This window comes from Trachymyrmex septentrionalis, unplaced genomic scaffold (genome assembly GCF_001594115.1).
Source record: "Trachymyrmex septentrionalis isolate Tsep2-gDNA-1 unplaced genomic scaffold, Tsep1.0 scaffold66, whole genome shotgun sequence".
NCBI lineage: Eukaryota > Metazoa > Arthropoda > Insecta > Hymenoptera > Formicidae > Trachymyrmex > Trachymyrmex septentrionalis.
This window is the reverse complement of record NW_017305843.1, coordinates 1726013-1736825: the sequence shown is the minus strand read 5'-3', so window position 1 is coordinate 1736825 and position 10813 is coordinate 1726013. Positions and strand designations below refer to the sequence as shown.

The 10813-nt window shown below is 29.1% G+C and overlaps 2 protein-coding genes across 5 annotated transcripts in view; one reads left to right on the top strand and one right to left on the bottom strand.

Annotated features, from left to right (window-relative positions):
* Nucleotides 1-2811, top strand: part of LOC108753213 (RNA-binding protein 39) — a 9599-nt gene extending 6788 nt beyond the window's left edge. Inside the window, exons 5-8 of one of the 2 annotated variants that reach the window (XM_018494611.1) lie at nt 94-360; nt 516-691; nt 787-957; nt 2025-2811. In XM_018494611.1, coding sequence (XP_018350113.1) covers nt 94-360; nt 516-691; nt 787-957; nt 2025-2322 — 912 coding nt within the window. In that variant the 3' untranslated portion in view covers nt 2323-2811. The remainder of the gene's footprint in view (nt 1-93; nt 361-515; nt 692-786; nt 958-2024) is intronic. The other variant, XM_018494610.1, reaches the window with a different exon arrangement.
* Nucleotides 2812-6469: 3658 nt separating this feature from the next.
* LOC108753141 (2',5'-phosphodiesterase 12) lies at nt 6470-9903 on the bottom strand. Of its 3 annotated transcripts, none has more exons than XM_018494485.1 (8): nt 9715-9903; nt 9264-9616; nt 8461-9008; nt 8185-8318; nt 7613-7899; nt 7382-7537; nt 7109-7229; nt 6470-6947 (listed from the first exon to the last, which is right to left on the bottom strand). In XM_018494485.1, the coding sequence occupies exons 1-8, from the start codon at nt 9743-9745 to the stop codon at nt 6685-6687; spliced, it is 1893 nt and encodes a 630-aa protein (XP_018349987.1). In that variant the 5' UTR covers nt 9746-9903; the 3' UTR covers nt 6470-6684. The 3 variants fall into 3 exon arrangements, with proteins under 3 accessions (XP_018349987.1, XP_018349988.1, XP_018349986.1); XM_018494486.1 differs by having other exon boundaries at nt 8185-8324; nt 9264-9573; XM_018494484.1 differs by having other exon boundaries at nt 6471-6947; nt 8185-8324.
* Nucleotides 9904-10813: the final 910 nt, after the last annotated feature.

Here is a 10813-nt window from a genome sequence, read left to right as displayed (position 1 = left end):
TGGAGATAACAACGTTTCCTGAAGATTTTTCTTATTTAAAAAAACATTATTTTATACTGAATATATTTCCTTAATTTTCATATTATTTTATAGGCTCTTGGTTTGTCTGGTCAAAAGCTTCTTGGAGTGCCTATTGTAGTACAGCATACACAAGCTGAGAAAAATCGTATGGGTAATTCAATGCCAAACCTAATGCCTAAGGGACAAACAGGACCCATGCGATTATATGTAGGATCTTTACATTTTAATATCACAGAAGATATGCTTCGTGGGATTTTCGAACCATTTGGAAAGATTGACAACATACAGTTGATTATGGATCCTGAAACAGGGCGCAGCAAGGGTTATGGTTTCTTGACTGTAAGTTTTTATAGCATTGTACATAAATGTTTCTCGTTAAATATATGCATCAAGATATTTATTTATGTAATAATAATTGAATTAAGTTATTATAATTAGTTGACATCTTTAAGATCATTATATTTGCATGGAACTCAAGATTATTATTTTTTTAGTTCAGAAATGCAGACGATGCAAAAAAAGCGTTGGAACAATTGAATGGATTCGAGCTCGCTGGTAGACCTATGAAAGTTGGGAATGTAACAGAACGAACTGATCTGATTCAAGGACCTTCTCTACTCGATACTGATGAATTAGATCGTAGTGGAATTGATCTTGGAGCAACTGGAAGGTACGTAAAGTAATAACAAGAAAAATCTAAAGGAAAAAATAAATATGCGACTAAGGTCACATTTCATTAAAAAATGTGTACAATATTATTTTTAGATTACAACTGATGTTCAAATTGGCGGAAGGTACCGGTCTGGAAATTCCTCCCGCTGCAGCGAACGCTTTAAATATGGCACCAGTAATGGCGCAGCCGCAACCACCACCCCAAGCCGCGCCTCCTATTGCGACACAGTGTTTCATGTTATCCAACATGTTCGATCCGCAAAAGTAAGTCACATATTTCCTTATATCAAATAAATACTTTCTTTGTCGCATATTTGTAGACCTGGTGTTACGTATACCATACTTTCACTAGGGGGAATATATATGCTAAATAAAAAAATGTTATCATAATTCATAGCATATATGCAAGCAGTGATATGCAAAACTAATGATAACATGATAAACTTATTATAAAAGCATCTTTTAAAGCAATAGTTATTACAATAATTATTACAGATGTAAGATTCAAAGTTTTTTTTATGCTGAATTTAATCGAATTTCATTTCTTTGTTTGAATCCACAGTTTGAACCGAATCGAAAAAAATTGATATGGATCGAATCGAATTAAATTGAATTTAGAATTAAAATTATCATTAGAATTAAAAATTAAAAATTAATGAACAATTATTATAAATAATATTTCGTAATTTGCTGAAAAGCAGTGATTACGTGATTTAAGTTGACTCCTAGTATTCAAATAAATCCAATTTTTAGCGTCATGCTAAGCATCAAATTAAAACTATGTAATCACGCTGACGTTATTTTTCAGCGTCTCGTGAAATGATACCTTCAATATTCAGCTATGAAAAATAGACTTAATAACACCTTTTATTTCAATAATATGAGTATCTCATTTTAGTTATTAGCAGTATATATGATTTTAATACATATGATTTGTATTCGACTTTTTTAAATTTGAAATTTTCGGACAATTTAGATTTGAATCGTAGCGATTCAAATCCGAATCAAATCTTATTTGGTTCGATTCGATTCATATTCAAGTAGTTCGCACATCTTCATTAATCATCACATATTAATCTTATTAATTAAACAATTTAATTAATAAGCTATTTAATTATATATGCTCTAATAATATTTAAATTAAAAAGTCGTTTAATCAATTGTAATATAATAAATCATATTTCGTAAGAATATCCTGCATTGACTTTTAAAGGTTTTTTAATTTAAATCTTAATTAAAAATATTGTTCCTAACAGAGTTTAAAAAAAATTTTCTTACAATTGTAATTGAAATAAATCAGAAATTGTAATTTGTGACGTTATTGTTTCTAGTGAGACGAATCCTAACTGGGCGAAAGAGATCCGCGACGATGTGATTGAGGAATGTAACAAGCACGGTGGCGTTCTGCACGTATACGTGGACCAAGCATCACCACAAGGCAACGTTTATGTAAAGTGTCCGTCAATCGCGACTGCTGTGGCGGCTGTGAACTCGCTGCACGGTCGATGGTTTGCCGGCCGCGTTATAACCGCAGCTTATGTGCCGGTAGTGAATTATCACTCGTTATTTCCCGATGCAATGACCGCGTTACAATTATTGGTGCCGAGCGCGCCGCGAAGAGGAATGTGATGACCTTGAACGAGCAAGCGAGCGAGTGAGCAACAATCGTCGTCTACTAATGTGTAAAATCCTTGCATAATATTGCATTCTTTTCTCTTATGTACTTTTCTTGCTGTCTGATGGAATCGCATTTTTAATATAAATCCGTTAATAAGAAAGGATGCACCCTGAACAACAGGTTTCAATGATTTGTCACTTGTCACGATTCATGAATTCATTATAGTATTATAAACGTACGAAGTTCGATTCGTTTCGCAGCAAATGTATCGTTCGCAGGAGTTTTGATGGTATCAACATTTGTGATGGTCGAAAATTGTACGAACTTGTTTGACATCTTGCATTTGGCTGTTCAGACACATGTGAATTAAAGAATTTATGGACCCCAAAATATTTGATTTTTAAGTCGCGTTGTATATATATTTATATTATTTCATATTTTTTTATTTAGTTTCTCCATGTACGAAGTAATGTAATATGAAACAAATACTGATTGTTCTGATTTATTTTTTTGTATTTATATTGTAATGAATGTATATTATAAAAAAATGACAAAATTAATGTTTTTTTTTTGTTTTGAAAGGGGCACAAATTTTGAAATCATTTTCGCCAAAAAAATTTACTTTAAGATATATCGCGAAATGGCTAAATGACTTGTGACTAAAAGGCACAAGAAAATTAAATTGGATTGTATTAACAATCAATAAAATAACTTTGTTTTTGTATGGGAACAATCGTGTTTGTTTTTTCAGTTACAGACACCTGAGTGTTCATTGGCGCGGCACAATGTTTCATTTTATGTATATCAATGTGTTATATTCGCGATTGAAATAGCGTAACGTATTTTTAAATGTTTTAATGAGATATTCAGTCGATCATTTATAATAGTCACTTTGAATGAAGAAGGGGAAAGAGTATGCACCTAATCCTTTTATTCCTAATATAGTTTACGTATTAAGTTTATAATATATAAGACACTTAAATATTAAAGAATAAAAATATCTTGTCAATTTTTTATCACTTAATTAATTTTATCTAATTTCTATTACTATTTTTTTGTTTTATATTCTTTCTAACTTATATTTACAACTTCAATATTAAATTGAAAGAAAAAATATATGTAATTTGAATTTCTATTTTCGATTTATTTAAGAGTATAAAAAATAATTCCCATAATAATGTGTTATTATATGCTTATATTTAGGAAGGAAAGGATTAAGGTATGTTTGTAATGGTTATAACACAACTTAGAGAATTACTTTAGATACACTTTAGATTTGTTACATTTATACGGAAGCAGAAGCAAAGTGTGTGATAAAAAAGGAGGTCTGCAGCTATTAGAGAAATTTTCTATTCGGATAGCTATTTCACGATAAACTCTTCTACAATTTATATGATATTGATAGAATAAGACACGATTAGCATTTTAACAATGCAGTTGTGTTATGTGATTATATAAAATATGTAATTCTCACACTATAAAATTTTACTCTCTTCAACCGATAAAATACAATAAAATTTTTAGTGTCGAGATATTCTACATCAGTTATTGTACCGAAAAATGGACCAATTAAAGTAGATAAATTTCATTTTTCAAACCGTAGATAAATTGGGTGCTCTTATATTAAGAGACGTTGAAGTTGAAGTGAACATATAATTAAGTTATATAAAATAAAATGATTAATTAAAAAATAAAAGTATAAAATTTTGCATAAACATTCTTATTTGCATTTATATAATTATTATTTATATACTTCGAATTATTAAATAATTACATTGAAATCTAAGACTGTACAAGAAATATCAGAATTTGGATCTTCGATATTTTGAAATAAGATTATTTAATTCGCAGTTATAAAAATTTATGATTAAATTTATTATTTTATTTACTACACTATCATAATATTTATTATAATATTATAATTGGTTATTAAATAATTTATGATATGTTCTTGCTTTTTCTTAATTAAATTAGAAATGAGAAAACTATTTATAGATTTTACAAGCTTGCAATTTAGAATAATTATGAAAGTTAAATAATCATCATTATTATGGGTCTATACAAAATGTTTCATGTATAAAGCAATGTAACAATCACAATTTTCGAATCTTATGATAGAAAAGAAAAAAAAAAATATATATATATAAAGAAGATAATAATTATATCAATAAATACCTATAAAAATAAACTAATTTTTTCTATTTTCTATGTATATTATTAGATTTCTTTTTATGTGAAACGCTTTGTAATTTGGAGTTCAGCTATAGATTATAGAATTTTTATTTATACGTAATTGTAGACCGATAAAAAGGCAAATATAAAAATTTCGATTTTTCTCTTGAAATAGAAGATACGAAAACGATTTTGCATATTAAGACAGAAAATTTGTGGTTCAAATTTGAAATTCTTCATTATCTGCAGACCTTTACGAGCCGAGCCGTCGAAGAAGGTAACAATCTGTATATAAGTTTTGTAAATTAACTCTATAGTTGTAGGCATAAGTGACGTCATTTTTCTGTATTATTGAAATATGATGTATACTTTGATGACCATAAATGAAATAATGTGCACTTGAAGGATTTGTTTTAAACTATAAAAACTTGGGTTGTATTTCTGATATATATTTCTTTTTATCAACAATCGTATTCTTTATGATTTGTTTCGTATCTTAAAACAATTTTTTGTTATTTGTTAATTGATATTAATCAACTGAACAAAGTTAATAAAATATAAAATTACGTAGCATGTATTTATTGCGGAAATCTAATTATTTTACTATTTTTTCTATTTCTCAAGATTATATGATTTTCTGATATTACAATTTTATGTACAAAGTGTCCCTGTAAGTTTTTGCCAAGCGCTTTTGTGTAGATAGAGCGGACTAAATTGAGTCAAAAAGTCATCTACCATTTTACAATTTTCGCGATGGTTAACGAAATATTAACTATGAGATATTAATTTTAGTGATTAAAAAAAATTGCTGAATATTGGTTTTTAAAAATTTTTTACTCAAATACTATTAACTTTACAGAAAAACTGCAAAAGACAAAAATTGTTTATTTTCTTTTCATAAAGTTCTGAGAATGTTTTCAGAATTTTTTAATACCGTATTTTCTCATGTTGATAAGAGTAAGAAAATGCAATACTAAAAAGTTGATAAATTCTGAAAAAAATTCTTAGAGTTCTATGAGAAGAAAATAAATAATTTTTGTCTTGCAGTTTTTCTGTAAAGTTAAAAATTAAGTATTTAAGTAAAAAATTATTGAATACCAATATTCAACAATTTTTAATAATTAATATTTTGTTATCTATTGCAAAAATTGCAAAATGGTAGAGGACTTTTTGACTTAGTTTAATCCGCTCTATCTACATAAAAGCGTTTGGCAAAAACTTACGGGACCTGTACACTTACGGATCTTGTATATACATATATTGTATATAAACATAGAGAAACCATGAGAAACCATAAGAAAGGACATGAGGGCTTTTTTCCTATAACCGCAAATGTCCCTGCGTACTACTACTCTCTGAAGAAGTGAATGTCAACTACACAATATCTATTTTTTTGCCCCTGGATGGAGATAGCTTCTTTTGCCTACAAATCGATTGCCTATAGTGATTGCGTTCAAAAACGTCGCTCGGATGCCTCCGATGCCTCGGATTCATCATCTGTCTGTTTAACATTTAAGTAAGGACAGATAATTCCGAAGCATCGGAGATATTCGAGTGACGTTTCCAAACGTAAATTTTGTATACAAAATATCTTATAAGCAAAAATGTTGTAAAAATGTATAAGCATGAATTTATGTATTTTATACATGCTTTTTATTAAAAAGATTTAAGTCTATTTTTTGTATTGTATTATATTTTATTGTATTGTATCTGATTATTTTGTATATTATAATTCTTTCTTTATGTTCTTTTTATTTTGGTATCGAATAGCGCGCGCGCGCGCGCGCACAAACACACACACACACACACACACACAAAATCATATATAATATATGATAAAAAAAGTAGGTGATCTAAATATTGTAACAAAATTTTCTTTTTATGTTTTTTTTTTAACTTCAGATATACAGTATAAATTAATCTGACAATATACGAAAAACATATTCATTTTTAAATAATGAAAGACGGAATAAAAACATCAGATATTGTAGAATTATTCAAGTCTCGAAACAGCGCTTAAAAATAATTAGTTTCACAATGATGCGAGAGGAGAAATTTTACGTAAACACTTGATGATGACTACAAACACTTTTGTTTGTATATTTTCTTACATATGTGAATGTAGACAGATTTAATGATTACATGTTCAATTATATACGAGATATTTTAGAGATATATCATTTAATAATTTTCACAATTTATTATCCTTTCAATTTTAAATCAGCACATAAAGATATATGATCACTGGGAAACACCACGGACGGCAAACCTGTGTGAAGAGTAAGCTCTTCTTTACTGGGCATCGGAACCACTTGTTCTACTTCAAACTTATCTCTCTCATAAAATATGTAGTCTAGACAGGCAGAGAATTCCGGCGTATAGTTTGTATATTCCGGCACGCCACAAGCGCTAGACATGCAAAGGTCCTGTGTTAAGGATATGTTTTTTATAGCTTCCTCGTAATCTAAAAAAAAAGGATCACAATTTTTCTTCTCATTTCATGAGACGTACTGATTTTGATCGCATGATATTGAATAATAAAATAAAACGAAAATAAAAGACAACGAAATTAGAAAGAAACCCAAGCTTTCATAAACTGATAGTAAATTAAAGAAAGTCACTCACTACTTTTCCAGTCTTCGCAGGTTTCTGAAACGTAATTCTTTGTTAACAATTGATAAATGCCGCATTCCGGCACACTGTTAAAGTCCCCACAAAATATCACACTTACGTTACATTCGGGATTCTGTCAATATGCATAGCAGTTAGTAAATTGTAATATAATAGAGACTTTTTAATAAGATATATATGATTTGCGAAAGTGTCAAAATAATATTTCTAAACATTTTTCTGAATATATCTATGAATGTAAAAGATTTTTGTTGGAGAAAAATCTACCTCTTCCTGTATGCTTTTCGTGACATCGTGTAGGTACGTAATTGCATAATATCCTTGCAACAAACGTATATGATCCGCATCAGGTTTAAAGTATAAATGTGTGTTGCCGATGACCAAGATTTCAGATTGGTTCTCTTTCGATCGTAACGTTGTTACCTAAATCATTGCTAACGTTTATCCAATGAGTATAATATATCTACTTAAAATCCTAATTATATCATACGTAATTACCTGAATGGTGGTATTTCTACTCAAAAATCTCTCCTTCATTTTGTCATTGTCGATTTTAGACCAGATGGCAGCAAATTTAGGTAAATCAATATTTTGAGCCATTATGCTGCGTTCAAATCCTATTTTTTCGAATCTATCTTGATTGAAAAATGTGGCGAGACCTTCACTAATTTCATTTTTTGTAACGAACACACCATCGTAATTCAGCATGTATAAAGAAGGTAACAAATCGTATTCGTATATATTTTTATCTACCTCTTGCAAGCAAATTATATCACTATTAAAACCTATAATAAATTCATTAATATTAAAATTACGAAAATGATTATAAATTGTTGCTATTGCTTGTTATTAAATAATCTAATAACATTTTGTTTTAATATTAAAAAATTTTGGAAAGCTACAAAGTTTTGTGAACAATATGTAACAATATGTAACTATTGTAACTAATATTTAAATTTATTAATTTATTTTATTATTAATTTTATTTTTTTTTATAAAAATAATTTAAAATATTTTGCGTTTTTAATAAAACGATTTAAATAATTCATATAGATTATATTATCACTCACCTATTATTTCTTTAAGTATCAACTGTTTTCTGTAATCCATATCTAACGCATACTGTGGACAGTATGGAAATAATACATCTTTAGAAAAATCAGAATCGGCATAGGTATCTGCCAGTATATTATAACTTATTACTCTGAAACTTTTTTTCCTTATTTAATATACAGTTTGCAAGTAAAATACTTAGTATATGTCATATTAATGTATGTTATATTACGTATAATACAGATTCTTTCAATACTTTATTCTTCCAAATTTATCTTTTACGAGTACCATACCTCCTATCCGATAATTTATGTTTTGTAAACTGATGTCGAATATCGAAAGGACATTCTCCAGGACCGGCTTCCACGACATTTTTTGACTGTATTTCCATCCTAGAGCCTGAATCTGACTCATTCCGAGGTTCACAGCTAATTTTCAAATGATGACCAATATCAGTCACGCTGGGTACATATAGATATCCATTACCTACATGTATCCATGAATTTGGTTTATTAACAGAATCGTTTCTGTACCAGTCAAATATCGATTGCTTCGTGTTAGTATACAGTGATTCAAACTTGGATGGATAAATCGGAAAACCTGCCAATATGCATGATGGTAACGAAATTTTGATGATATAAGGTGCATTTCGTTTCACTAAAAAGGTTGTCTCAAAAATGACCAGTTTTAGCTCTGCAGAATCCTGCAAAAGGCTTTTACACAATGTATCACCATCCACTTTGACATCATTTTTGAGAAGCATGATTTTTCCAGTATTCACATTGTCTTTTGTCAAATCAAGTACCTCACAAGCAGCATTCTTCTTCTTTTTTCTTTGTATCTACAGAAAACAAATGTTATTTCTCTCAGATATTTCTTTTTTAAAGTTTATCTCTGGAAATACTAATTCTTTAGATTTCAATACCTAATTTGTTTAAAAATTGTATGAAAAATTCTATTTTGGATTTTTGTTTAGAAAAATTTTTGTGTAGTATAATACTTATAGTTATTCTATATTAAAAATAATATTGTAATATAACGATAAATGGAAATCTAATAACAAGGAAAAGGAAAAGAAGATAAGAAGAAAACTCACTTTTTTGTTTACAATCTTGCAAACGTTGGTGTCAACCCTTTTGAGGAAATTGCTCACACTTTCCGTAGTTTGTCTGGAAAAGTTGAACTGACGGTCGATCTTCGTCATCTCGTCCACATAGCGAAATGAGATGTCAAATGTATCGTTGCCTTTATCGTAACGGAGAAATGCCTCGTTCATCTTTAGTATCTGTTTCGCATGAAAGTGCTTACTGTGATACGACGTAAGGATTGGTGAAATTAGGTGAATTCTGTGCACAAGCAATTTAGCGAATGTATTTCGCATTATAACCAATTGTGATTCATTCGGCCTGGAAATATCATAAAGAGATTTTTGGGACATAAAATTAGACACTAAAAAAATATTTTAAATTAAATTAAACTAAATTATTTAAAAGAAATCAGAGCGTGCCTAAAGTAGTTCAGGAAAATGTGTTTGAGGTTATAAGTACCTTCGCGGTGTTCTATACGTGCGATAACCATGTAGATAAATCTAACGTAACTTCGACGAAGATACTGCCCTGTTACATTTCGGACATTTCAGAACAATTTTTGAGATTTATCGACGACATGGTAATCAGCTGCGTCGATCGACCGGGTATTACAAGTCAGTAAAGTCAATTTTGTATCGATAGATGTTTGTAAAGATTATGTCAATTTTGTAAGTTAGATGGCGTTGTAAGCACCATTATTGTAAAGTCACTAAATAAAGTACCGCGAACTGCCGTCATTTTGGTTTCATGACGCGTTATTTAAAATTTATGTATGACTGTTTTATATTATAAGGGGAAATAAAATCTCACAGATAAAAAATTATATCTCACAGATTACAGCCCTTTTCAACAATGTTTTTTTTGTCAATTAATTGAAGCTATTCTGTCTATCGCCTGTTGACACGCGAAATAAATGAAAGCCTTTTTTGCTGCGATTTTTGCAATTCTCAATACAGCAACTGGGCATTTTCGACGTTTTCTAATCAGTTTTAAATTTACATAAACATATACAAAGTTGTAACAGAATCAGATTAACACTTAATGCCTCAGTAAACAAGAATGGATTAAAATGGATTGACATTTTTTTCTATAATCCGAATGCGTATTTTAAATAACGAATACTTTTTTTTTTTATTTAATTGGATTCAATTGGATTCAATTAGATTCAATTAGATGCAATTGGATTGAAAAATTGCATTTCCTATTCAAAATTGAAATGAACAGTATTCACAATGCACAGAAAAAGCTAATATTATTTTTAGATTGAAAGGCATAGAGATATGCTCTATGTAATTCCTAGAAATGAATAAAAATGCATTCAAGATTGAAAAGCATTTATATTAATATTCGTGAATCAATATTTCTGAAAATCTGAATCCATTTCAATTCATTTCAATCCATTCTCGTTTGCTGGGATGTGTAGTTTCTCTTTGGTAGGAAGTTACATGAAATGCATTATCTGAACTATTCGATGCTATTTTGGCTCCAAATGTTAATTCAGTGAATTTTCCTATCACGGTACTTTGTTATCTGACTTTACATTATTGAATTTTCTGGA